Source organism: Ochotona princeps, chromosome 26, assembly GCF_030435755.1.
Source record: "Ochotona princeps isolate mOchPri1 chromosome 26, mOchPri1.hap1, whole genome shotgun sequence".
In the NCBI taxonomy this organism is placed as follows: Eukaryota; Metazoa; Chordata; class Mammalia; order Lagomorpha; family Ochotonidae; genus Ochotona; species Ochotona princeps.
This window is the reverse complement of record NC_080857.1, coordinates 30,876,322-30,904,294: the sequence shown is the minus strand read 5'-3', so window position 1 is coordinate 30,904,294 and position 27,973 is coordinate 30,876,322. Positions and strand designations below refer to the sequence as shown.

Here is a 27,973-nt window from a genome sequence, read left to right as displayed (position 1 = left end):
GACTTACATAATTGGCTTATTGAACATGTGCAAATATAACTGAGTAACATGAAACTGCAGTTGTAATACTTCAACTATTTCGATCACACCCTTAAATTCCCTCACATTGTAGAACATCACACTTGGTTATTCCAGCCAGAAACTGATTGCAAGCTGGTGGCCTGTGGGCCAATTTGGCACACATTTATTTTGTTTGGCCAGTGGGTTTTTCTTTGAAACTGACTTGGACACCAGGAGACGTCGTGCAGAAAGTGGGACTCACAACTTCTCTTGCAATGGTCGGAAGATGGAGCAGGGCTTAGTTGTGGCTGAGTAAAAGCTCCTTCTGAAGGTACAGACACTCCCTTCCTCTCAGCTGCTTTAGCCGACCCCTGCCCAGGGCTTCAGTTCTGCAGGGGCTGGAGGGACTCAGTGGGGACAAGGCAGGGTTGAGGGCTCGTGTGTGAACTCTTACTTGGTTTGCTGTGTGTGTGCCACCAGGGCTGCTGGGGGCAGAACTATGCTTCTGTGCTTTGGTGTTGGCACCTGGCACTCCGAAGGGCATGCCCCTCCTGCTGCCGTGCACTGTTGGGTTTCAAATGCTGCTGCTGCTTCTGTGGCAAGGGCAACGCTGGGGCAGGGCTTGGTGATAGGAATATGGGATTTGTAGCCCAAGACAGCATGAGATGAGACTGTGGTCGGGGCTGATGGTGTTGGAGCCTTGACCACGTTTTCTGTCCTGTGGGCTGGGAAGCAGAGGCAGCTGGTGCCGGACAGAGGAGGAATGAATCACTATGGGAAGTCGCAGAGGGCAAGTCTCATTGCACGCTCTGTGTGCCCAGGGCACAGTTCTTAGCCTTAGTCCTGGCTCCCTTGCCACTGACACCCTCAAGCCCTGCCAGCAGCAGCCCTCCTCTCTGGGAGCACTCACTGTGCCCGAGGGGCTCCCTTTCCCACTCCGGCCTCCCCTGAGAATGGGCCTTGGGATGGGGTGCAGTGGCTCAGTGTGCCTGAGCAGCCAGGCAGCTCAGGGATGCCTCCCTCTCACACTGCTGCCGTGTGTGTGTGTGTGTGTGTGTGTGTGTGTGTGTGCGCGCGGGTGGAGGAGGGAACACCCCCACACCGGGCGGAAGGCTGGGAGAGCCACCTGCAGTTATTGGGAGCAGAATGTCCAGTGTAAAGTGAGCTCATGATGTGCGAACTGAGTTCCTGAGATTTGGTTTCCGGTGATCACTATGCCAGGCCGCTGAGGCCTTCCTGAACAAACAGGTGTCCAGGATATCCAGGACCTACTAGTCCTGGGCACTGCCCTTGGCTTTGAGGCGATTCGGTGCAGACACATAGCTTATAAAGGCCTATAATCCAATGGCCTATGATGACCCTGTGCTAGGTCCTGGGGATTCTAACAATGAAACCTGAGCCCTAATGGCTACATAAGTATGAGCTGCATCTTTCTCACCAGCAAAACAGGAGATCGAACAATAATTTCACCAGGCCTTTAGAAAATTGAGCAGAATGACACATAAGTGTCATAAGCAGATGGAGCCGTCTCCTTGGGGGAAACAAAAGAAGTTCCATTTCACTTCTCAAACCACAGAATGGCTCGCGGCTTGTCCTGGCAGGAAGCGTCCCGCCCGTGGCGTGCCGCGCCGCGCCGGGGACACGGAGCGGCCACGAGAGGGCAGCGCGCGGCAGGGAATCTGCGTCGCCGACCCCAGCCCACCAGCAAACTTCCCTGCGGCTCCCGGGCCTCCCGTACGTACTTCCGTTGCTCTGACGCTCGCAGAAGCCGGGGCGTCAGGAACCAGAGCGCCAATTCCCCCGCCTCTGCGTCTCCTGAGGAGAAACTGGAGCGGGGTTCGTGACACCGCGCCGGGCAGGCGCTGCGCCGCCAAGGGCGCGGCGCGGTACGGAGCAGGGGGCCGGCGAAAGGCTGCGGGCGCGGCGGGCAGCGGCGCCAACCTTGGACCTGAGACTCTGGCGAAGGCGGGCTCCCCCCACCCCGGGGAGGAGCCGGAGCAGCAGGCCCCCAGGGCGTCCCGGCCAACCAGAGCTCCCTCCTTGCCAGACTCACGGCTGTCCCCACACCCACACCCGCAGCTCCAGGGCTGTCACTTATGCGCCCTGCCTGGAGCGAAGACGGGGCCGGGAGTGCCCGGGTGGCTCGTCGGGGAGGATGCCCGGGCGTCGGCTGTGTGACGGAGCTGCCAGCCGGCCACGGCGAAGGCAGCAGTCGGGATAAAGCTGCCCAAACTTTCGTCCTTAGCTGCATTGGAAGAAGCGTCCCTCTCTGAGGCCCAGAGGAGATCCCCAGGAAGACTGGGGCGCCGGGAGGTGACTGCGCCCCGTGTGCGTAGGAGGCGTCCTCTGGAGTCCCGGAGGTGGCCGAAGAGGCGAGGGCAATCTCAGGCGTGCGCCCAGGCAAAGGGAAGTCCAGCGGGTGCGGCGCCTTCTTCCTTCCCTTGGCTCTACTGCGACCGTGACCTCCGAGGAGCCCCCCGCACACTTGCTCGGCCAAGGAAGAGGAGCGGTCCGGCTGACCGGGTGTGGGCAGCGACTCGCGGGCAGGCCGGAGGCGCATGGAGGCGCCGCGGAGGCGGCGCGGCTGGCCAGCGGCGCGGGGGAGCGCGCACGCCGCGCCCCGGCCTCCCCGGGGACCTGGCCGGCCACTGTGTTTGCTTCCTTGGGCTGGGCTATTTGCGGCTTGCTATTACCCGGAGCGCGGAGCCCGCTGAGCGTACGCCTGACGCGTGGCGGGACAGGTGTAGCCTGCAGCCTCAGGAGCCGCACTCAGAAGGACTGGGCGGGCTCGGCCGGCCCGGAGTTGGCTTTTGGCTCAAGGAACTCCAGTCCCCGCCACGCAGGCCGAGTGGCCTGGCACTTGGGGCTGCCAGTCGGGTCTAGGGAAGCCGCGGCGGTCCCCCCCCCCCCCGGGCACGGTCTTGATGCCCGTTGCCCGCGGCGGGCCCCGGGCCGGTTCCAGGACCTAGCCGCGCGCGGTCCGCTCCCGGCGCCTCCTTCATGCTGCTCGGAGCGTCCTGGTTGTGTGCGTCCAAGGCGGCCGCCGCTGCTGCGCAGAGCGAGGGCGACGAGGACAGCCCAGGCGAGCGGCGGCGGCGGCGGGCAGCGGCCGCGGGCGAGAACATGGACGAGTCGTCTCTGCTGGACCTGCTGGAATGCTCCGTGTGCCTGGAGCGCCTGGACACCACGGCCAAGGTGCTGCCGTGCCAGCACACCTTCTGCCGTCGCTGCCTGGAGAGCATCGTGTGCTCGCGACACGAGCTGCGATGCCCTGAATGTCGCATCCTGGTGGGTTGCGGCGTGGACGAGCTGCCGGCCAACATCTTGCTGGTGCGCCTCCTGGACGGCATCCGCCAGCGGCCGCGCGCGGGCGTGAGTCCTGGCAGCAGCCCGCCCGCGCGCCCTGGCTCCAGTCCCAGTGCGGCCCCGGTGCTTGCCGGCGGGGGTGCGGCCGGCAGCGTCCCGGGCTCCCCAGTTTTCCTCCCCGGGGCTGCAGGAAATGCCACAGCCGGCTTGTGCGAACTGATGAGCAGCAGGAGCGCGCCCGGGGCCAAGGTAGGTGTGGGCTTCACGGCTGTTTGGTGTGTGCAATGTGAGTGCGCTAGGGTTTCGGTGGGGCGGTGACGCGGGAGCCAAGGAGACAGGACCTGCTTCTTCGCCTTCAGTTTCAGTTTTCTGGTATCCGTGTGCCCACAGTTGTTCAATTCTCCCTCAGTCCTGGCTGCTGCTGCTCCGTGACGGGTAGCTGGACCTGTCCTTCTGTGCGTTCACTTCCCGCCGTCGTCCCGTGGGCAGACTTGAGCATCCTTGGCCGTGGTACTGCCCAGCCCGCTCCCCTGTGCTGTGTGATGCCTTTGCCTGGCCCCATCAGCCTCACCCATTGCACCGTCTGGAGGAGACTTCGTGCTGAACGTTTTCCGGTTCTGAGGGGGGGGCTTCTTGTATGTGATCTGGGAGGAGAAGCCAGAGAACCTGCGGGACCTGTGCAGAGGAATGCGGGTAGCAAACGCCTTGTAGCAGCTGGGAAGGCGTTGACTCCGAGGCCCCAGGATGTGGCCCAGTGCTTCCAGAAGTTGGCAGGGGCAGTCACTAGGTCCATGGACTTCTCTTGGGCTCTTGGCAGGGATGCAGTTCCGCTTGAGATGATGATGATGATGATGATGATGATGATTGCAGCTTCCTTGTACAGACTTAACTGTGTCAGTTTTAGGCACAAGGCCTTCCCTAGAGAGCCTCAGCTCTTGGGTTTCCAAAGCTTGTTACCTGTCTTCTCACACACCCTCTGCCACCTTGGGAGCTGTTACAGGGAGGAGGGTGGCCTTTGGGTGCAGGTTGAAGGGAGAAACTATTAATGTTTTCCAATCACTGTATATGGAATGCACTTCAAAGAAGGAAAAAGAAGTTGTTGCGCTATCGGAATCTTTGTTTTAGAAAACACGACCTTATTCCTCTAGTTGTGACCATTTAAAGAGTTGATGGTGCATAGTATTTGCACTGTGTATAATTCTGCAATGGTGGGAAGATTCTAGCATTTGAATCACTCGGTCCTACAAGATCTCTAGAACTCGAAGCATTGGCTGTTGAGCTTGAGTGAAATGTCAGGTTGTGCTGAGTTTCTTTCCCCCTGCCCCCCATTGACGGGCAAGAAGAGTCAAGGAATTCTCAAGTAGAGGTCACTGCTGAGAGCGAATTTTGACATTGGCCTTAGCTGTGATCGACGCCAGCTACAATCCCAGTTAGAGATGTTCAAGGTTTTTCTTTCTGTCCTTGTTTCTCTTTTCTAAGTTATTAGAACTGTGTTAGTTATTAAACGGGTTGCCTCCTCCTGCTCCAAGAAGTGTGTGGCTTCTGGATTGTGCTTCTGGGGCGACGCTGGGATGTTTGGATGACAGTGTGTGCACAGGTCTCCTGAGAGAAGTGTGTCGACAGGGAGGCCAGGAGGTGGCCCCAGATGTGGTCCCAGATGTGGGAAAGGCCGTAGCTTCAGGCAGCTCTTGGAACACTGGTGTGTATTTCCAGTGGCTGGGAGGTTGTAATATCAACGATGAGCCTTAATAATGGGGAGTTGGCGTTTTGTTGACTGGGTTTTGAGACTCTTACTGGACTTTCTCTGTTGACAAATTGTGTCATGGCCATGTCTTTCTTCATTTTTTTCAGAACCTGATTTCTCTCTTTCCCCTGTGTTAACTTAGCATAACACCAGTGTTTCTTCGCAGGCCCGCCTCAGAGGAGAGCATTCATTTCTAGAAAGAGTCCAGATTAAATCAAGCCTTGTGGGATAGAGATTAGGGCATCCTTCATCATCAGAGTACTTGGATCTCATTACTGTCCCAGGACTCCAACTTCCTGCTGATTCCCTGGGAGGCAGCCTGCCACCTGCTGAGAGAGCTCAGTGTGAATATTTGGGGAATGAAGCAGTAGATTGGGAGTGTGTGTGTGTGTGTGTGTGTTTCTAGTAAATATAAATCTAGTCTTATGGTCAGTTTCAGAGTGGAACAAGTAATAATATCCAGCTTTTCATCAACCCGTTTCTCAGTCATGGGAGTCTTCTTGGTCAGCCAGAAGTTCCTTGTGCTGTAATCCTGCGTCATGTCCTGGTTCAGTCCCTGGGCAGACAGGGATGGGCAGGGAAGGGGGAAAGAGAAGGGTTGTAACAGAGTGTGGTCCATTAAGCAGCCTTAACCGTTTGGTAATTTCAGCTGACAGTTACTTCCAAATATGTTTTTGGGTACTTTGCTGTCCATTGGAATTGCACTGCCTGCTGGCAAACCTGGATGCTATATATTTCTGCTTGGTATTTAATGGACAGATACTCCTTTTAAATGTCATATGTGCCTTAATAGCAGGTGAATTACACATATGGTGATATATTTTCCTACTTTCTTTTGGCCAGCTGGTGTATGTAAGCTTTTTAGGTATGTATATGCAATTATTCGCTTTGCTTATTTACTTTGTAAATTAGTTAGACACTGAGACTGCCTGTTGTCTAACCTGTGTTGATGCTGGGTTTTCACTTGCAGGTCATAACTGCTTTCAGAGCTCTTTCATGGCCTCTGTTGGTCGGGGTTTGTCTATTACCAGTGTGCTTCGAGTCCAGTTACCTGTTTTTTGAAGCTGCCTAGCTCTGCTTCCACGTGAGCCATTTGATACAAGGGTTTTTTGTTTTATCATTTATTTGAAAATCATAGAAATGATGAGAGAGAGAGAGAGAGAGAGAGAGAGAGAGAGAGAGAGAGAGAGAGAAATTTCATCTGTTGGTTCACCCCTTAGATAGCCAAGGTGGAGCCAAGCTGAATCCAGGAGCCAGGAGTTTCTTTAGGGTCTCCCATAGGAGTGTTTTGGGCAATCTTGTGTTGCTTTTCCCAGACCATTAGCAGGGAGCTGAATTGTAAGTGGAACAGCCAGAATATGAATCAGCACCTATAGGGATGCTGGCATTGCAGGTGTGTGCTTTCGCTGTAGTGTCATAACATGGGCCCCAAGATAAGATGCTTTTTGGAGACACATAATTATGCTGCCCCTGGAAATGCTATACCAAGTTATAGGTATCCATTAGGACTGTGAATCTCTACATTTGCCCTTTGGCAAACTGTATTATCTGTAGCTTTGTGAAGAAATCCTTTAAGAAATATTATTTTAATGGTAGCATCCAAACCTTTATAATTGCTAACGTGTGTTAAATTCCTCAGCCTGACTCTTCTGTGTTGTTTTCACCGGTTTTGCAAGGGAAACCCTTAAAAATAACATGGATGGATTTGTTTCAGGATAACTTGTCTTGTTAAAAGAACTTGTGGTTCCAAACTGAGTAATCCAAAGAGTGCTTTTTATATGGAAGATTTAGGGACTCAGATATAAGGCAATTCCACTTTGGGCTGAATGATGCTGTTGTAAGTACCCCTTGCCTCTTCTGTGGGCATCTGCAGAATGGCCTCAAACCTCGGGGGTGCTGGGTCCTGTCTTGTTCTGGGGTTCCCGGTATGCAGTTGACGTTGGACGGGGGAGACACCTTCCCTTGCCTTGCAGGAGGTGCCTGTGGGCTGGCGGATGTCAGTCTAGACTTTGGGGGTGGCTGGTGCTAGGAGGAAGTGTCTTTTCACAAATGAGGGAGCTGTAGAGAGCACCTGTGGTGCCTTCAATAGTAAAACAGTAGGCAAGAGGGCCTCGTTCACTTGTTTGTATCGTGTTACTGAAAGTGCCATGAGATGTGCTTATGTTGGACCCATTTGAGATTATTTTCTGTGTCTTGCAGTGTGACTGGGACATGGTAATGGAAAAATGGGAAAAGTTGGAGAGTTGTGAAGGTCCCAGCTTTGGAGTATTTTATCCAATGGGCACACTCATGATTGATTCTTTCCCCGTGGTTTGGATGTTGGGTGTTCAAGTTGTCTTTCTGGCTTTACTGCAGCTGCCGTTTGTGATATCCTATTCGTTTCTTTCAGAGTGAGAACTGAGAGGCTTTTGAAGAATTCAGAGGAGCACTATCCTTGTAGATTTTAAATCATTCCTTCCTGGAAGGGTTTCATGTCCTTGTTCACACCTGATTGGAGTGTTTTAGAGCAGTCTGCCTTATTACATTTTCTGTAAGCAAATTTTTGCGCTCAAGCTTCCTTGTTTACATAACATTTAATTAAACTACATATTTGCCAGTGTGAGTGCAAGATGATGGATTCCTGACCAGCATCGTCTACACTCCCCGCTGGGAGTGGACAGCTTATCCCTGCCAGTTTGCAGCTTCTGAGTAAGGGCTCCTTAGGCTGCCTTGCTAGCTTAGGCCAGTTTAGAGTTTGTCTGTGGTTTCTGGAAGCTTCTTATTGTGTTCTTTGGTTCCTGAAGGTGAGATTTTCACACGCTAGGTCCAGTGATGTGTTCATGCTTGGCATACTGGCTAATACAATGACGATATTGAGGCCCAAGACACTGTGCAGATTGGAAGCCAGTAAGGGGTCAAGGATGTGCGTCCCCTCCTCCTGAACCCCTCTGCCCTTCTGTTCCTGCTGGCTATCTTGTGGCCACAGTGGGGTCTTAGATGTGGTTTAAAGGCCAGCTCTTGGCAGGCGCCTATAGAAAGCAAGACAGATCACAGAACAGTACGTGATCAGCTGAGGTGACGGCTGATTCACATGAAGGCCTTTTCTATAGGCTGTGGCTGGTAGAAACGGCACTTTTGACTCTTCTCAACAACACTGGGCTTCGGGCCCGGCGCCGTGGCCTAGCGGCTAAAAGTGCTCGCCTTGAACGCACCGGGATCCCATATGGGCGCCGGTTCTAGTCCCGGCAGCTCCACTTCCCATCCAGCTCCCTGCTTGTGGCCTGGGAAAGCAGTCGAGGATGGCCCAAAGCTCTGGGACACTGCACCCGTGTGGGAAACCTGGAAGAGTTCCTGGTTCCTGGCTTCAGATCGGCGTGCACCGGCCCTTTGTGGCTCACTTGGGGAGTGAACCATCGGATGGAAGATCTTCCTCTCTGTCTCTCCTCCTCTCTGTATATCCAGCTTTCCAATAATAATAAATCTTTAAAAAAAAACACAACAACACTGGGCTTCCATTGGCAGCCAGTTACTCAAAATCCGAATTGTCATGTATTGAGTGCCTACTGGATACACCATCTGCATGATGGAATGTTTGCTGCATGCTAGGGCTGAGTTAGAGGATTTGATTGTCTTGTCTGTCCATTCCAGCTCAGTCAGGTAGCTGCTTACAGAGGCAGCACAATTGAACCCCTTTTCAGCCATGGCTTGCTGCTGGCTGAGTGGCAGGCAGCCATATCAGAAGATGTGTGCAGTGTGTCCACAGAGTGAGAGGCTCCGCTCTGTCTCCAGGGGCCTGTGCTTGTCCACCTGCTCTGTACTCTCAGTCCCACGCTCAAGTCTCAGGTAGAGGCAGTGGCTTCAGGTGCCCTCCTGGTGATAACCAGAGGCAAAGGGATCAGAGCCTCTTCCCTTCCTGCGTCTTCAGGGCAGCCTGTGACCTGCCACCACTGTTCTGCCAGCCTGGGGGGCCAGTGCTGCCCCAGCTGCCACCCTGGAGCTTCCCCTCGGGACCCGCAGAGTCCCATGAGGAAAAGGATGGAGTGGAATGTGCTGGGCAGCTGAGGATAGCACAAGACTGTGCAGTCCCAGCTTGCCACTTGCTGTGCGCAATGAGTGCATGGATTCCTTCTGTCGAGCCTTCCGATCTGTGAATGAGGGGCTCTCTCTGCCTCATGGGATCTAGGAAGTGACATATGCAGTGAATAGCACACCTGATTGATTTTCAGGATAGCCTGCCACAAACAGGAAAATTTCTAAGTCTCTTAGACCCAATAGGGAGCTCTTTGCATGACTATCTGTTGGTGGTTTCTGTTGTATGTCAGATCCCCAGTTAAGGAAGGTTGTATGTATATGTACATGTACTGTGTGTGTGTGTGTGTGTGTGAGAGAGAGAGAGAGAGAGAGAGAGAGAGAGAGAGAGAGAGATGCCAAGCCATTGCTGTGTGATAGAGACTGGGTTGTCAGGTGTCCATAGGCATCCAAGCTGAGTGGTGGCCTGAGTTGGTCACACTTTGTAAATTGCTCCAGGTCTTATGCTTGGTAATGGAGGCAGTTACAAGCTGCATCCAAGTGAAACAAAATATCCGCCCTGTAATCTGCCTTGAGAAAGAAAGCAAGGGACATGATTTGGCGGGACAGTCCCAGTCTTGCAGGCACTCCTGTGCTGCCTTGGCCCTGGAGGGGCAGGGTGCCTGGAAGCTAGCTGCTCCAAGCAGTAGAACTGAGCCATGTCCTAATTGATCTTGCTGGGGCTTCAAGCAGCCTTGCTACCTGCCTGCCAGAGCGTGACGGAATTAGATCTCCAGTATGCTGTTGTAGTCCGTGTACACCTGATTGCTGTCTGTATTTAATCTCTCTTGTAGTGCGTGTTTTTCAACATGCATGTTTGAGCTAGCACTTCAGAAGCAGTTGGTGAGGGGCCAGTGCTCCTGAGAGCATCCCTTGAAGAGGTTAGGGCCAGATTTTCGTCATTCACCTTACTCAGGAGATCTTTCGAGGTGATGAATGAGAGTGGCATGCTTGACACGTATCCTGTTGGGCTTTAATTGGTCCTAAGAGAGTGTCAAGCTGAGCTGTTGGCAGTGGTGACTGTTTTGCAAGTCACGCTAGAGTACTGCAACATGGGCCCGCGGAGTGATGCTTGAGTGAGAGTGTTTGGGAGAGGGCCTGGTTAGATTTCACTGTAGGCTGCCCCTGCCTCCCTACAGCTCCAACTTGGCCCTCGCTGGTGGCTTGTGCCATTTAGAGCTGCAGCTGTCCCTTGGGAGGCCTGGAGGTGCCTCTGAGAGAAGGGTGACATTTCCTGTAGGGCCACACTTCCATTGTGCTGTTTGCTAATACAGTGGTCATTTGCAAACAGGAGGGTATTAGAGTATTTGCATTTCTGCTTAATGGAATGTGTACATAGCGCTCACATGAGTTTACTTGAGTTTCAAGGAATTGCAATTCACTGCAGGAATTTGGAGCAGTGGAAGCGATGAGAGAACTTAAAGACACGCTCACTCCAGGGCAGAAGTGGATGAGGTGAAGCTCTGAGAGCCAGAGCAGAGTCAAGGGCGTCAATGCTGTTCCAACAGGGACCTGACCAGGCACACGAGGAGGCCCAGCCCGACCAGTGGTGCTATTTCAGGACATGGCGTGTGGATACCTCCCTCCTTCCCTTGACACAGGGCAGAGTTACTGCTATGTGCCAGGCACTCAGATTGGCACTGGGGTACCTGGGATAAAAATTACACTTTTTTTTTATAACAAAATGTCTGTTTTTTTAAAAATGTAATTGTGTGACCAGATTTGCTGCAAAGAAAAACATGTCTATATTCTTTTTTTTTAAAAAAAACTACTCAACTCTTTAATTTTAATTTAATGCTTTTTTCTTTTTTAAAATAGATTTATTTATTTTTATTGAAAAGTCAGATTTACAGAGAGGCGAAGAGACAGAGAGGAAGATTTTCTGATTGATGATTCACTCTCCAAATCACCGTAATGGCTAGAGCTGAGCTGATCTGAAGTCAGGAGCCAGGAGCTCTTCCGGGTCTCCCAAACGGGTGCAGGATCCCAAGGCTTTGGGTCGTCCTTGTCTGCTTTGCCAGGCCGTAAGCAGGGAGCAGGATAGGAAATGGGGCTGCTGGGATATGAACCAGCACCCATATGGAATTCCAATGCAAGGAAGGTGAGGACTTCAGCCACTAGGTTACCATGCTGGGCTCTTAACACTTTTCAAGGGACAGCTCCAAACCCTGGTGCAAGGCATGTTGTACAGTGAGCCCCATATATCCATCACCCAGCTCAGCACTTAGAGGTGAATGGCTCATCTTTGGCACCTGTATCTTGTTTTGCTTTGAGAGTTCTCCCGATCTGCTGGTTTGGTCTCTAGATGCCCGAAATGGCCAGGGCTGGGCCTGACCCAATCAGTTCAGCCATCACCGCTGCCTGCCAGGTTTGCGTGAGCACAAAGCTTGAGTCAGGAGTGTCAGGTGGCTGTGGAATCAGGGACTATGTTTCAGGATACAGGTATCTTTTTTTTTTTTTAAGATTTATTTTTTATTTTTATTGGAAAGGCGGATATACAGAGAGGAGGAGAGACAGAGAAGAAGATCTTCCATCCGATGGTTCACTCCCCAAGTGACTGCAACAGCTGGAGCTGAGCCAATCTGAAGCCAGGAGCCAGGAGCTCCTCTGGGTCTCCCACGTGGATGCAGGGTCCCAAGGCTTTGGGTCATCCATGACTGCCTTCCCAGGCCACAAGCAGGGAGCTGGATGGGAAGGAGGGCCGCCGGGATAAGAACCAGTGCCCATATGGAATCCTGGCACGTTCAAGGTGAGAACCTTAACCACTATGCTATCGTGCCAGGCCCAGGATACAGGTATCTTAACGGCTGGGACAAACATTGGATAAGGAATCATCATTGTGATTTGGGGCTCAGGGGGTCGGCATCTGGTCTTACCTGTTAGCTTTTCTTCCGTTGTCTGTTTTTGCCAGTGTGAGGACTTTGCGTCTTCTGCCCTTTCGTTTGGGACGTTGACGCCTTGCGTTGTAACACATATGCTGTTCGTTTCTTGATGTCAGCAGCAGCTTGGCTGTGCAGGTGGCAGTTTTTAGAGAAGGCATCTGCCTGTGGCTGATTCTTTTTGTTTGAGAGAGAGAAAGGTAGAGAGAAGCGAGGGGAGGGAGAAGAAGGGGAGGGAAGGAGCAATCTTCCATTTGTTCACGCCTCAGATGCCTGCAACAGCCAGAGAGCTGGGATAGACTCAAGTGTGGAGTCTGCACATGTGTGCAGTGCAGGTGTCTCGCGTTGGGGCAGTTTTCAGTATTTTCCCTGGTGCATTAGCAAGGAATTGAAATTCGAAGTGGAACCCCCAGGACTTGAACTGACCCTCATGTGGAATGTCAGTGTTCTGAACGGTGGCTTCGCTTGCTGTCCTATAATGCTGTCTACTCACTGCCGGTTCTTGAGGTGCCATGTTGATTGGGACTATTAGCACTTAGCTTAGAATGATGGCAGTCAGGCGTGTATGTCCGGCACATTTTTTTTTGGAAGCTCCTTCTAATTTTTGGAAGTAATTTTTCAGCATTACAACCACCTTCTGTGAGAAGTACTTGGATTTATCATTTGCGAGCCAGGATACTGAACAGAAAACTGTATTTGAATGAGTCCAGAGATTCTGAAGACAAGGAAGGCACCTGACGATGGCCAACACTTGTCCGTGAGTGGCTAGAGGTTGACTGAACTCATCCACCATGTCAGTCGTGATCTGCAAAGCCAAGCTGCTTCATTCTCTGCAGCTTTGCCTGCCAGTGTTGTTGCTTGGTTTGATGGGTCAAAGAATTCCTCTGTTACTAGCTGTTCAGAAAATCTCAACAGGGGCTCATCTTGAGGTGTTGCCAGTGTGGGTTCTTTCCCATGGGTTCCTGGACAGCCACGTGGAGTTATTTGTATGTCGGTATTTCTAAAGATATATATAGAGAAGCAGGTGGTGCTTCAGGCTTGCACACGGAACAAATGATGGCTCAGAGTTCAGTTGTCAGAGAGCTCAGGCACTGTGGTAATTGAGACTTCCAGGTTATTGCACAGGAGAGCTTGGAGCTCTGTGACCGGAAGACATTGAGCATGTGCTGAGTAGTGTAGGAGTTACTGTGTTGTGTTGAACTGGCTCTTCTCATCTGAATGCTGCCGATCCATTCCAGCTTCTCTTTCTGTCCCCAGGGACTCCTTTTTTCATGTGAGGGAGTGAGGGATCTGGCCTCCTCTTCCTGAGTGAGTATGAGAGCCACATGGGGATGTATCTGCCACACACGCGCACAGTGAGAGGCGGTCATGTGGCCAGGGTGGGGAGCTCTCAGCGGAGGGCTTCTCCTGAAGACTGGCCCATTTTTTTTTTTTTTTTCAGCTTGTAGTTTGGTTTTGTTTTGGCTGCTCACTTAATTATAAGCATCCTGTTAGTTAGGCACTGGGGTACATGTTGGTCCGTTGCTTAAAACCTCGCAAGAGATCAATGCCTTTCATGGATCTGACAATTTAGAAGATGCTGCCAGTGTTGCTGCTGCAGCAAAAGAAGGGAAATGGTGAGTCATGGCCCAGTAGCAGATGCGGCCTCCCCTGGTGGCAGTCAGGGTCGGTGACCCTGGTCAGTCACTCGCTGTGCTTAGCTAGCTGTGCATGGTGAGCTGTGGCCCAGCCCATGGCCTTCCCTGGTGGCAGTCAGAGTTGATGACTTTGAACAGCTCACTTACGGTGCTTATCTAGCTGCGAAGGGTGAGCCATGGCCCAGGAGCAGCCAGCGGCCTCCCCTGGTGGCAGTCAGGGTCGGTGACCCTGGTCAGTCACTCGCTGTGCTTAGCTAGTTGCATCCACACACTTACTGTTTGTGGATAAACCACTGGATTTCTTAACTCTTTATCATTATCCTGCAGATTCCATAGCTTAGCAAACTACACCCTGTTTTCCCTCCTAAGGCTCACCAAGAGGTAATTAAAACCAGGTGTGCCCAGGGTGGCTGCAGCAGAGCCGAAGGACACTGCTGGGTGTGGCTTGCTCTGGGTTCCTATCCCCCTGGTGGAGAAAGCTGAGGAGACCAGCCTTGTCCTGCTGAGCTCACTGTGCCCGTCAGCTGCTGCTGTCACTAGCTAGGATTGCCTGGGCTGTCTGTGCCCTCAGCATGTAGAGAATGAAAAGTTGGCACAGAGGCAATCTCTGTGCCCCATTTGGGGGGACTTGTCTCAGGTCACAGAAGGGAATGTCCTGTTAAAACCATTTTCCCTTCCTTTAAAAAATACAGTTTTTGCGGTTTCTCAGTTTGGACAAGCTAAGCTTTTAATAAACAGAGTAATAAGATAATTTGGAGTCTTTGTGTCCCAGCTTTTCACAGGATGTGACTGCTGTCGGGTCCTTTGGAGGACACGCACCTGGGGGTGAGCCTCACTGTGGAGAGAGGGCGCCTGGTGTGTGTCTCAGCAGGCTACACACAGTGGCTCAGGGCTCTGCTTTGCAGGTGACTTCTGCCAGAGGCCAGTGTCTGTTCCATGGCAATTTGAGGTCTAGAGTTGTGTGGAGGGGGGCCCAGGTCCGAAGGGGCGGCGTCTCTGCTGCGTAATGAATGAGGGTCTGTGTACTGCCTAAGGTGCAGACTGCTCGACGGAAGTATGGCTACACACAGGGGTGCTGATGACCATGTGCCCACCTGATCCACATGCCGAAGCTGGGGAAGAGGATGGGCTGGTGGTGGGCTCCTCATTGAGGCCCAGGATGGGCTCCTCCTCCTCCTGTTCTTGCAGGCCCCCAGCATAATCATGGACTACTGGCATGTGTTTTGTGAAGCCTGCACCTCGGGGTGCCTGGCCAGGCCTCGCTGTCTCACGCCAGGTTTCACTCGGCCTCTGCGATTCTGCTCACGATGCTGTAACAAACTGATGTTCTGTTGCCTGCAAAGTCTGCCATTTCCTGCTTTCAAGAGGCACATTTGTGCACCTGCTGGGGGTTAACATCCAGTGGAGTGTGGTAGGTCCTGATCGTGACCCTGCACTCTGACTCCTGATCTGACAGTTTTCCACTTAATGCCCTCACTGCTCTTACCCACCCCATGGGTGACTCAAGCTGTCCATCTGCTGCTGTGAAGAGGTGGACACTCCCTGGTCATCCTGACAACCAGTCCTCCTTTGGCGGAGGACATGGGCTGTCCCATGGAGTTTGCGTGAGTGTAGGCAGCGAAGGGATGGTTTTATGTTTGGACTTGGCACTTGCTGACCCCCTTTCGGTCAATTTCATTCAGGGGGGAAATGTTGGACGCAACCCACCCTGCTCGCCCATGCCTGGGTCTCCCCACTCAGTGCAGGTACTGGTCTCAACCTGACCTCCTCAAGCTATGCTCTTTCCCCTTGCTTCCCTCCTGTGGCAGGTGGATTTGTTACTGCTTTGTTGAGCTGTTTGAGTCGGTAGCATCAAGCATTCTGGAGGTAACAGCTAACGAATGCGCCTCTGGCTTTCTCAGTGACTAGCAGGGTTCCAGCCATGTGTGGCCACCCTGCCTGCCATGCAGGGTTCAGGGAAGGGGCTGCACTGTTTCCCAGTACCCTGGACAGGGTATAGAACTGAACCTTGCAGATTAAGAAACCCAGGTCCAGCCAATAGGCTGCATGGTCAGGGGAGGTTGGACTGTGCTTGGAGATAACTGCCTGTCCTAGGAGGACGGGTAAGCCTTCAGAGTCATCTGCTGGCAGGAGAAAGTGAGAGTTACTTCCTGTCCCCAGGAAGACACCTCCTGAAGGTGCCAGTTGCAGGGGGAAGTAGGAAGGAAGCTTGGGAAGCAGGCCACACTGCCTCCCCTCTGCAACCTCTCCAGCTGGCACCTGCTGTGCCGGTGTCACCCCAACTTCTGTGTTGTCTGCACAGTGCTCACAGCCTTTGTTCTAATGCCCTGCCTGGCTGTCTGCTGGGAAAACCACTGTCTGTTGGGTGTGATCATCTCAGTGGTGCCCACTGACCCCCCCCCTCCTGGAACTGCAGGCCCCTTTGCGTGCATTCTTGGTGGTTCTGTGACCAGGGGTCCTGTCCATTCCCATCCTCTTTGCCAGCTGTCCCATCTCCTGCCCAGACCCTTTCCGCTGGGGCTCTTCCCAGGAGCAGGTGTATCTCCTGGCCTTCTGTTTTCTTCCTACAGATTTTGTGCATATTATGCTGCGGTCTGGAATGCGGTCTTTGTGGTGCTAACATCACACTGGGGTCATCCCCCCAGATGTGGACTCAGAGCTGTGTCCCCTGACTTCCCTGCGCTACCCCGGTTTTCAGGCAGAGTGTGCTGAGTATGAGAATCAGCAGTGAGGGAAGGGCGCCGCACAGGGCTGGGATGTGTTGACCAATGGGTGCCAGTGATGTGCACTAATGGAGAGAAGCAGGCTTAGACACAACTTATTTTTGTTTAATTTTTTGAGATGTAGGAGCTGAGGTGGGGAGAGGAGGCGGGACATTGACAGAGATGCTCGCAACATCTAGTCACTCCTCCGATGCTTCCAGGACTGGAATGGGCTAAAGCCAGGAGCCAGTAAATCAATCCAGGTCTCCTGGGTGGCAGAATTCAACTGCTTGAGTCATCACTGCTGCCTGTGAGTGTATTGGCAGGAGCTGTCTGTCTACTAGGTACCACTGTGGGCTCTGGGTGTCTTAACGGAAGTCTTACTTGCTTGGCCAAACACCTGCCCCACATAAGGCTCTGCTCAGTAGGCTGGGGCCATGTTGGAGCTTTGCTCGTTTCTCTGGCGGGAGGATGGTCTTTGCCAGGTCACCCCACGAGGCTCCACATTCTAGAGACACGGACAGAACAATCAGCCAGCTTGTCCAGGGAGGTTGTTCTCTGGGGCTGCGGAAGCCGTGTGTTTAGACCGGTCAGTGCTGTGAGCTGTCCAACTATGTGGGGAAAGGCAGCTATTGCTGGCAATGTTTCGCTTTCTGGGCTCGGTGGCAAAAATTCTGTTTCTGAAAGGTGTTTGAAGTGGTAGTGCCCGTGGGACACTCTAGCTGAGTTCCCAGGGCTTCTAGCTGGTGTCCAGGCTGTAGAAGGTGACCTGGTATAGAGGACAGGGAGAAGTAAGTCGCACCCACTGGGTGCTTCTGTGGGACCCGGGATCTGGAGAAGTCAGAGGTGGACTACAGCTGTAATAGGAATAAATTCTGGAGACCCTAAGCATCTACAGCCTGGTGTGCAGACTGTGGGAAGTAGTTAATGGGATTATTTGCCTTGTCACCGGACTTCATTTTTTTCTCACACACACAGAGGTGACTGTGTGGGGCACAGCTCAATGGTGGTAATTATTTCACAATGTCTATCAAATAATCATGTTGTCCCTGTCTAATTATCTATGTATCATTAAACATTACAAAATAGACATACCCCTTATTTATCAGCTGCTGCTTGAGATGGCTGCATGTCTTAGTAGGTTCAATCCTGGCTCCGCTTCTGAAGTCAGCTTCCTGCTAATACACATGTCTTAAGAAGCAGCAGGTGACAGGTTAGCTTTGGGTACCTGCTCCCAGATTGGGAGACCTGTATAGAATGCCCAGGCTCCTGGCTCTGGCCTGGCCCAGCCCCACCCCAATTTTTGTTTGTGTTTGGCAGTGAACTTGCAGATAGAAGATCTCTGTCTCTTGGCTTTTCATATCAATAATATAAATAAATATCTTGATAAAAAAAAATAGCTCACCAGACTGGCCCAAGGCATAGAAGAACAGACTACATATTCCTGTAATGTTCCTTCACCCATCATTTCAACAGTTTCCTTATTTCCTGTGTAGCTTAGATGCTCGCACTCAGGCTGAGAGGGCCCGAGGATTTATGAGATGGAAGAAGGCTGAATAGAGTGAACATCAGAAACATGCAGCATCTTATGCTTGGAAGCCAGTGTTGGGAAAAATTACTTTATTGATTTTTTTCACCCCAGATAACAAGTGTGCAAAACACAGCTTATTAGATGTCCTGGACTGATAGGATCATCGGGTACCCAAAAATGTTAAGAGAGACATAGGTGCCTGCTTTGGCCCGGTTTGGACTGTCCTGAGACCCAGTTTTAGCTCCTGGTTGGGAACTGTTTTCTCACCTGTTTTTTTTTTTTTTTTGGTCTCGATTTATTTATTGCGATACAGTAACGATACTTCCATTTTGTAGATAAGTGAACTGAGATACAGGAACATAGCATAACTTTTAGAAGGAATTATTTCCCATAGGTTAGATGTTGCAATTCTTTTTTTTTACATGTATTTTTTATTGCATTTCATTTTATAACAGTGTTTCTTGGGCTCTGATGTTCCCCCATCCCCTCCCCGCCCCACCCCACCCCCCATGGTGGATTGCTCCACCTTATTGTAGCATTACAGGTCAAATCTTATCTTGCTTCTTTCAGTGCAAGCATGTACCATGCATAGAGTCCAGTACCTTATTGTCCAGTTCAATTCAGCAGTTTCTTGGGGAGACCAACTCTGGTCTGAAGACATAGCTGGCAGAATATCATTCCAACCAATTAAATGCCATAACATAACATCAACAACCGTTTCCAACGTTATGGGGTTAATTAACATTGTATTGACTGACTGATATGTTAGATGATGCGAGTTCTTAACCACATCCTGAGACTACTTCATTAACATTTCAATTATAGTTTGTATACAACTGGCTTCTATCTACCTTAAATTGGCTATAGGATACCTTTCAGCTATCTCATGTCTATGTTCATTTTAGTATTTAGCAGTTTATTGTGTTGAAGCATGATTTTTACTGAACTTGGCAGATTTTAGGGTAGTCTAAACTGGCTTATACCTTTAGCAAGGCATGTGACACCCGTTGAGGCATAAAACACTGTTGGGAGGGGTGTGCAGAGAAATCCTCCATACCCTAGTTAGGGGTAGTTTATTTTCGTGTCCTACCTAGTCAGGTAAGTGTCTCACCTGTTTTAATAAGTCAGGTGCTGAGCTAGGACCTGCAATACAGGTGAGTGAAGATGCAGACTGCAGAACGAAGAGATAGGCTGGAGTAACAGGACTGGTTAAAGGGAGGCAGTCACACCTGCTCTTGTTCTTGGGGCTTGACACAGGTGAGCTCTGGCCTGGGCCCATGCACTGCTGATCTCTGGTCAGCAGAGATGTGCACTGGCTCAAGGCTGGAACAGGTGGAGTGTGAGAACTCAGGGCTCCTTGGGCCAGATGGGCTGTCTGGAGAAGCTGATAGGGGAGTGATGAGCATTCAGGGTCTTACCTAACATTGACCCTCTGTGGGCCTTGAGCTGTCTTACATTGGCTCTGTCTCTGTTCTCATGTTTGATGATTTCTGTCTCTTGAAGGGGGCGATGAAATCCTACCGTTCTGTTTCTGTGAGATGACACCTGCTGGCTCCAGACCTGGCATGTCCTTCCCAACCATGCTTATCTCCGTTCACTTGTGCCCATGGCCTGGATGGTGGTCCACAAATGCTGTTTGGTTATTAGTCATCCCTTGGTTTCCCTATGGCCAGGCTTCAGGCCAGGTTGGAAGTTCCAGGGTGCTGCTCCTTCCCACCCCACTGCCACCTGGCATTATAAATCCTGTGCCTCTCTCATTCTTCCGTGGTTTTTGGCTTATTGCTTATGGAAAACTATCAACTTAACTCTGTATCTTTCCATTCTTGAAGCATGGGTGTCTTCCTCTGAGTGTACGATGTTGTGGGCAAGCCCTTTATGACCCATGATAGTGTGACCCTGCTTCCTACACTCGCTGCCAGATGGTCCCCCGGAGGCATGCACCTTTATCTATGCTGTTAGCCATACATGGCCGCACTCTCCTCTCTGTGTACCTTCCTGTATTCTCCTGGAATGTGTACTTAACTTCTTGGTTGTGATCATTTTCTGGGTCTTGGGCTTTTCCACCTGTGCACAAAGAATGTGAGTTGCCTGTGTCATGCATGAAGCTTGTCCCCTGCATGATGGAGTGCGTGTCCTGTTGCGGTGTTAGTCTGTTGGTTCTCACAGGTTCAAGACTCAGTCTGCTTCTACAGACTGTGCAGCCAGGCAGGGACAGGCAGGCTGGGGGAGGAATAGGGCTTCTCAGGGCTATGAGAGGGTATAGAGCCAGAACTGGGCTCACACCTCCCTCTCCATGTGCCTGAGATAAACGTCTGTGCGCCAGGATGGCTGGGGTCCACAAAAACTCTCAAGATACCCTCTCCCCAGGACTTCCTTGGTCCCAACTCCACCTCCAGCCAGTCAGAGGGTCCACACCACAGCTGGCTGATGACTGCTTTCCAGGGTCCCACCATGTCAGGCTGGGCCCTAGAGGAAGGACGTGGGGCTTGGTTTGGGTTCTGCAGCTGGTCCGCAGGTGAGAACCTGCTAGGTAGTCCTTTTTTCCCAGTGTGGATGTCATGCTTCCCTAGTGCCTTGGCCCTCCACTTCCTGCTTCTTCTGGTTTCCTGTCAGGTCTCTAGCACCCTCTCTGGACAGCCTCCACCCTAGCACTTAGCTCCCGGAGCTTTCCCCGGTGCCTCATCTTGCACTGCCACAGCCTCTTAGGCTTTCTCTTAAGCAGAGGCTCTCATCTCTCCACAGCTCTCTGAATTTGTTGTTTCCTGCACATTCCTTTTTTCCTGTGGGGACCTGGACTGAGGAGGAAGGGAGGGAGAGGAAGAGGGAGAAGGAGAAAGAGAGGGAAGGATGGAGGGAGATGGAGGAAGAGAGAGAAAGAGGTTCCTGACTGAATCTTCCGGTTAGTGACCAGATACCCGTAAGAGCCAGAGCTGGGCCAGGCTGAAGCCAGGAGCCTGAAACTCCTTCTGGGTCTCCTGTTGCAGCTGGTAGGAGCTCATGCACCCTGACCGTCACTGCTACACCAATGGGAAGTAGGAACTGGGAGTGGAGCTGGAACTCCAGGCCGTCAGTTATCACATGTGACCGTCCGGAGTAGCATCTGAACAAGGGCTACAAATCCTGCCCATGAGTTTCTTTTCTTTTTCCAAAAGAGAGATATTGGCTGGCAGCTTCTAGAGGTGTCTGGAAGAAATACCCGGAATGTCACGTCCCTGGAGTCACAGCCTACAGCAGCCCCCAAGGTGGGCTCTTGAAGGAAGTGAGCACAGGGCAGCCAGCTCCGCCCCTCCCTGTCAGGGGCACATCAGATGCTCTGGGGGATCTGGATTTGGCTGGGAATGAGTGGTCTTTGTGCCTCTGGGGCCTGGGGTGGTTCCTAAATAATTGCTCCAGTGTGCTGCTGTGCACCGGGAAACACTAGCTCTGTGTATATTTGTTATTTCCCATCGGCTGTGTGGTCAACAGTTCTGATAAGGAGCCAACACTCGGCTGAATTATTTCGTAGCACTAAATGGAAAGCTAAACATAGTACTGTCAATGGTTCAAAAGCGACTCCTTGTCCGTTATTCAGGAGGGCATGTCATGGTCTCTCATTGCTTGCTGCTGACTCCCAGTCCTCTAACAGATGATTTATTTGTCCCATAGCCTTTCTGGTATATTTCCCTGCCTCTCTATCCTGAGTACTGGGTTTTGTTGTTTGAATTTCTCAAGTAAATAATCACACACACACACACACACACACACGTGTATATACATATGTATCTACACATTTTGAGTTTTTATAATTTTATGCTGGTAAATTGGTTCTTCCCTTTGAGTTACAGTTAAGGGGACTCGCTGATTTTGGCTCATCTTTGTTTGGTTTACTTCACTGGACCCCTCAGCTAGACTGCGTGGTGGGGAATGCTGGGGAAGGTGATTGTCACATGGTGGCAGGCACCCGATCAGAGCCCCTCCTGCCAGTGCATCCAGCTGCAAGCCCTTGTGCGGGCACCGTTTGCTGCTCTGCTGGGATGGGACTTGATGCGTTGTCACTGCAGGTGGAATGCTGGCTGTCCCCCATTGTGTGGTTGGACCCTGCTCCTGGTGCAGGTGTGTGCTAAGAGGCTCAGGGACACATGTCCACGCCGGTGCCAGCACCAGGGCCGGAGTCTTTTGTGTCACATTCTAGAGCTCATTCACAAGGCAAAATGTGAAGATTTCTTGTGAAGCCAGTTTGTGTTTTTTGGGCGCATTGGCCTCGATGCCACAGTTGTAAACTGTGCGCATATTTCTGCACGTGCAGGCTGGCACTTTTAGGGAATGAAAGAAAGTCTCAGTAATTGGCTCTGGGGAATATTATTGCTGACTGGTGCCATTTTGATGAGTAATAGAGCCCATTAGATCACAGTAAAATTCACAATTATGTATAATTAAAGATGGCATTAGTCAGGCAGAAGCCACAGCGTTTAAAAATGTGAAAGGGATCATTTCTAATGTGGAAAAGTATGCTCCTGACAGCAGAAGCAGAGCGTGGAGGGGTCTGGGCCCTGAGGTTGCCAGGCTGGGGCACAGGGAGGGTGCCATCGCTGCCTTTCAAGTTGCTCAGGTGTTTGTAGTGAAAGCAACCATGGCAGTTTATAAAAAACGTATTTTAGGTGAATTCACAGCATGTGCCGGAGTTCTGATTGGTGGTTTTTGTCAAAAAAAAAAAAAAAAAAAAAAAAAAAAAGGAATCCCCTCTGTTTTATTCTTTGTGGCTGGGAGTCTCTATTTCCCAGTGTGCATTTTCTGGCTTTCATCCTGCCCTCCCCCTCCCTGTCCTTTTCCACTTGTTGGGCTCTGGGAAGGGCCGGGAGCCCTGTAGCTCCCTTCTTGGCCAAGCAGTCTTCAGCCCGTGCTAACCTGATTTTGCTCAGACTTCTCAGGTGAGATCCTGGGAAGTCTGCCTGCTCAGAGAGGGGCTGCAGCAGCTCCTGGGAACTCTGCCTGCTGGGAGAGGGGCTGCAGCAGCTCCCCAGGCTCAGTAGTAAGCATCTTCTGGGTTTGGTTTGAGCTCCTACACTCTGTTTAATCAGGAGTCAAGTGTCTGGCAGACAACTTCAGTTATTAATAACATTGTTATTAATATTCATATTGACAGTCATTTGCACTTCTAAACCCCTTTTCATCTCAAAGGTTACCAGGGCTTTTCATGAGCCACAGATGAATGGCTTCAAAGGAAGGCAAAGGCACTGGCTTCTCTCCTGTAGCTTTAAGTGTGTCAGGACAGCTTGGCTGGGCCCTGTCACTGGTCCTACATGGTGCAGTGGGAGGAGCACTGGGTGATCCCTCAGTGCCAGTGCCTTCGCTAAGATGTGGTGGGGGCTCCTGTGGTTTCTCCTAGTGTTAGATAGTGAAGTCTGTCCTCATGGCACCTACGTTCAGTCCAGGGTATCAAGGGGATTGGGTCACAGCACTGATTCAAATGCAGTTGAGTGAGTCTAGATTTTTCTTTTTAAGATTTACTTATTTGAAAGGCATTGTGATAGAGAAGGAGGAAGGGAAGGAGGGAGTAAAGAAAAGAGAGAGAGAAGAGAGAATCTTTTGTCCACTGGTTCATTTCCCAACAGTTGGGATTGGGTTAAGCTAAGACCAGGAGCCAGGAGCTCTCTCTTGGTCTCTCCTTGTGGGTGGCAGGGGCTCAAGTCTTTGGGTTGTTTTCCCAGGTACAAGTCAGCAAGCTGAATGAGAAGCAGAGCAGTAGGGTCTTGAACCAGCACTCCCACAGAGGACACAACGATCCATGCTGACCACCTAACCTTCGGCACCACAACATTGGCCATTGGGCGTGTTTGTGCTTTGTGTGTGTGTTCTAATTAGACTTAAACTAACATTAAAAGTTATTGAGCTTTCACAGTCCTGTCTTTGTAATCTCATTGCAAGGTCACAATCATCTTTTTTTTTCTTTTAAAATATGTATTTGTTTATTTGAGAGGCAGAATGGCAAAGAGAGGGGATTGATCTTCTACCTGCTGGTTCAGCAGCCAGGACTTGGGCCAGTAAAATCCGGGAGCTAGAAACATTCTACAGCAATCTGCAAAGGGGTGATTAACTTGTTCTGGTGTAGCATGGTTGGACCTTTGGGAGCTGGGAAGCTTGGTGGAGCAGAGGCAACTTCATGGAATCCCGTTCCCGACTTGCAAAGAAGTGTAAGGGTTGTGAGAGATATACCTGGAGCCAGAACTGCACCTGTGAGGTGAGTAGGGCTTGGCCAGGCGAAGAAGGGATGTTGAGCAAGTTCCCAAAAGGCAGAAGAACCAAAAGGAAGTGCTGGGGTCATCTGTGAGGGATCCTGAGTAGCCAAGCCAGGTGGTGCAAGGCCGTCCCAGGGGTGCTAGCCTTTAGGCTCATGGCAGGTGAGGCCACATTATTGATGAGCCTGACACTGGTCTCTCGTTCATTCACTTACAAGAAATTCGTTAGAAAAATAGTTTCTTGGGGTGGACATTTTGGTGTAGTAGGTTAAGTTGCTGCCTGTTTGTGTCTAGGCTGCTATACTCCTGTGTGGCTCCCTAGTCACGTGCCTAGAAAAGCAGCAGCAGATGGAGTGCATGCGTGGATACCTGCCACCTGTGTGGGACACCTGGCTGGAATTCCAGGTTCTGGCTTCGGTCTGTCCCAGCCCCCCACCATTGTGTCTGCTTGGGCAGTGAAGCAGCAGATTGAAGATGGCACTCTCTCCGTCCTATTTTTTTCTGTCACTCTCCCTTTCAAATACATAAAAGCAAATCTTATATAAAAATGATTGCTTACATACACAAGGTTTTCACCCCATTAGTGCAACCAGTCCTTGTAACAATAGTTGTAAATAGGTGGTATGATTATCTTAGTTTTGCTTGATAAGAAAATAAAGCCCAGTGAATGGAGCAGTTCCTCACACAGCTCGGGGCTCTGGGGCTAAGGCCTGGGCAGTGATTTCCCCTTTTGTGGAGTGGTACATGACCCTCGCTTCATAGAATAGGAAACTGAGGTGCACAATAGGATTAGAATTCAATTCTGAATTTCTTAACTAGGTTGTCCAGGTTAGGGGAGACATTACATTGTGGTATTTTACTATATTGTAAGTAGAAAAAAATCACACGCAAGTCATGGGGAGGGTTCCATGGTTAAACAACACAAGGGGAAGCTGTGTGTTTGCAGGTGCTGAGGGAGGTGGGAGAGGAACAGGAAGACAGGGCTGGTTTGTGGGGTGCCGTGTGTCAGGATCAGTGGGACACAGCCCTGTACCAAGGAGGGGGTGTCCTTGGGGCCTTGTGTTTGCTGGGTGCTTGACACTGTATAGGCAGTGACTGATGGATACTGTGTGCAGAGGGGCTGGATCCTCCAAAAGGATCCGTGCTGTCTCTTTTCCCGAGGCTGTCTCCCGTGGTGCCTCTACTTGCCAGCTGGGCCTCCCTCCTTATGACTGAGGGTTGACGTCAGCCCAGATGTGTGCGAGCTCTACATTTGTGTCCATGGAGACAGACTGGATACAGACTGTTTTCCTCCCTGGAAATCTGTGCCTGCCTGTCTTAAAAAAAAAAAAATCCACGAAAAGCTCACAGTTTAACAGGTGTGCAAATAAGCTGTCCTCTGATGGTTTGAATTTATAATTTTATACTCTGAAACGACGCTGTCCGGTAGGCGCAGAAATCAAGCGAATAAAAATTTTCTGGTAGTCACACTGCAAAAGCAAAAAGGAACAGGTGGAATTAAATTTAATAACGCTCTTCGGGATGCTCTCTCTGAAGGTCCATGTCTCTTAGGGTTATGGCTAAAGCCTGTGAATGGGCTGTGTTGCCCTCCGAAGTCTGAAGCCAGTGTGCTTCTCTCACTGTAACATATTTCGCTTTGGCCTCATGCCATTTCCAGTTGCAGCTCCCACATGGGGCCACCTGCTCCGAGAGAGCCATGGTGAAGTTCTGATGCCAGAATTCTTTACGTGACTGGTGAAGATCTGTCCTCTGTAAGGTTTTTTTTTTTTTTTTTTTTTTTTTTGCAGAAGGTTTGTCAGCTACAGCGTGGAGTTGCCTCTGGTTTCCCACGTGCCATCATGGATAGAATCTGCAAACAACTGCAGGAAATTTTGGCTTGAACTTAACGCAGTAACAACCTTCAGGGCTTGGAAAACACACGCTGAGAAATCGGTCTGAAACTCAGAATGAGCATATTTTTCATACCCAGCTGATTATTTAAACTTCCTGATGGCAAGTTATTACTTTCCGACAAGTCTCACCAGCAGTCTATTTTCAGTGGCCTTGATGGACACAGAATCTAATTTTGTTTTGGAAGGGAATGAAATTCAGAATCTAGATTTACATTGCTTCTGGAAAAATGCTTGGTGTCTTAGACATAAATGATTACCAGCCCGTTACCTGCCAGGCTGTTCATTTTCTGGGGTGACAGACAAGTACCTGTTGTAATGGGCAGTGTGTTTTCCTCTTGTCATGGATTATGTCTTTATAGCTGGGGAATGGGAGTTGGTGGTCTACCTTCTTCCTGGTGGTTTTGGCATATATGCATGTCATGCTTTTGTTAGCTGACACGCACAGTAAACTGAGTAAATAATTCTGGGCTCAGATCTCAAGTTGAGAGCAAGTATGTAATAGTCTTGTTCCGGGCCCCTGACGTGCCTGCGGCAGCTTTATGGTGTTCTCTGAGAGAGGGCTAATTTACTGGAAACAGCCAAGTGTTTGAAAGTTCACCGCATGGAAATTGGATTTTTGCCTTTTATTATTTACATTGTATATTATCAGATTTATATTTAAGACTGTGGGGATTATCATGCTCTTTAAACGACATTACTTAATAAAGAGAGCAATGGACCTTGCTCATGATTGGAAATTCAATTAGCGTGTTCCCAGCTGGAGTGGGCCTGGGACGTCTCCTTGTGTGCTTTGCTAGGCCTGGTAGCCGCTGGTGATTGTCATCTTCGCAGTGCATTGGCCCTGTGCAAATGTGACTCTTAGTATGCCATGCCACGCTGAGCCTCCAATTCAGGCTCCGGGTACCCTGGTTAAAGCATTCACCTGTGGGCTGAAGGCTACCCGAGGGGAGGCAGTGCCAGATAGCCATTGCTGTTGTCGTACAACTGGGTTAAAGTGCGTTTTGATGGGCAGAAACAGACCCTGGCTATCAACAAGTGACAAGTGACTTGCGTCATCAAGATGCTGTTGGCAGAACACCTGCTCCCAACAGACTGTGAGAATGAGTTGGGGTGCAAGTTTGCAGTGAGACAGAAGTATAATGATGTCTAAAGCCTTGCACTTGGTGTTGGGACCTGAACTTACTGGTGAGTGAGCCTGGAGAAGTACGTTCATTTCTGATCTCAGAAGCTGAGTTCACCCTTAGTGCTAACAAAATCTATTACTGAGAAAGAGCTGCATGTGTAGGTGTTTCCTAATTTCTTAATGACTTTTTTCTCCTGCTGATGTTTGGAAAGGCAGTTATTCTGCTTTGCCTGAAGTTTGGGCAGATTGGCTGCACTGTGTTAAGGCCCAGAATAAGGGCAGGTAGGACTCAGTTGACGCAGCTGGTTATGTGTCGTGGGGCTAGGCACCAAGTCTGTGTGTTTGGAAGCTGCTGCTATGGATGGACATGCCCAGCAAAAAATAAAGCCACCCAGAAAACTTTATTTCAGCCATTGGGAATGAATCTTGACCTGGCCCCCATCTGATGGATTTCTCGTTTTTTCGCACTCTGTTTCCATCCTAAAGTAAGCCCTGTCTTCGTTCATTTTGTGTTGATGTGGCAAAATCCTGAGGCTGGCAGTGTTGTAAGAGGTCTACTGTGGCTTATGGCCATGAAGGCTGTGGAGTCTAGGCTCAAACTGTCCTGTCTGGTGAGGTTTTCCTGCAGCAGCAAAGGGCAATGCACGGGGAGGTGCTTTCAGCAGAGAGCAAACGCGTGGCTGTCTTCTGTTCATGACCACCTGCTCTGATATGTCCCCAGGAATCCCTCGCAAGGGTGGAGCCTGTGTGAGCCAGTCACCTCTCTCTAGGCCCTCCTCAATGCACTTCCAGCACATGAACCTCTGGTGGACAAGCCACGGGCAAATGCGCTGTGATCTGCTGCAGGCCTCCCCCGACCGCCACCCCAGCACACTGGGAAGGCCACAGTAGACCTGC

At 50.8% G+C, this 27,973-nt stretch overlaps 1 protein-coding gene across 1 annotated transcript in view; it reads left to right on the top strand.

Moving 5' to 3' along the window:
* Positions 1 to 2,021: 2,021 nt before the first annotated feature.
* The window catches only part of SH3RF3 (SH3 domain containing ring finger 3), a 309,589-nt gene continuing 283,637 nt past the window's right edge, over positions 2,022 to 27,973 (top strand). The window contains exon 1 of the mRNA XM_058655460.1: positions 2,022 to 3,555. Coding sequence (XP_058511443.1) covers positions 3,001 to 3,555 — 555 coding nt within the window. The 5' untranslated portion in view covers positions 2,022 to 3,000. The remainder of the gene's footprint in view (positions 3,556 to 27,973) is intronic.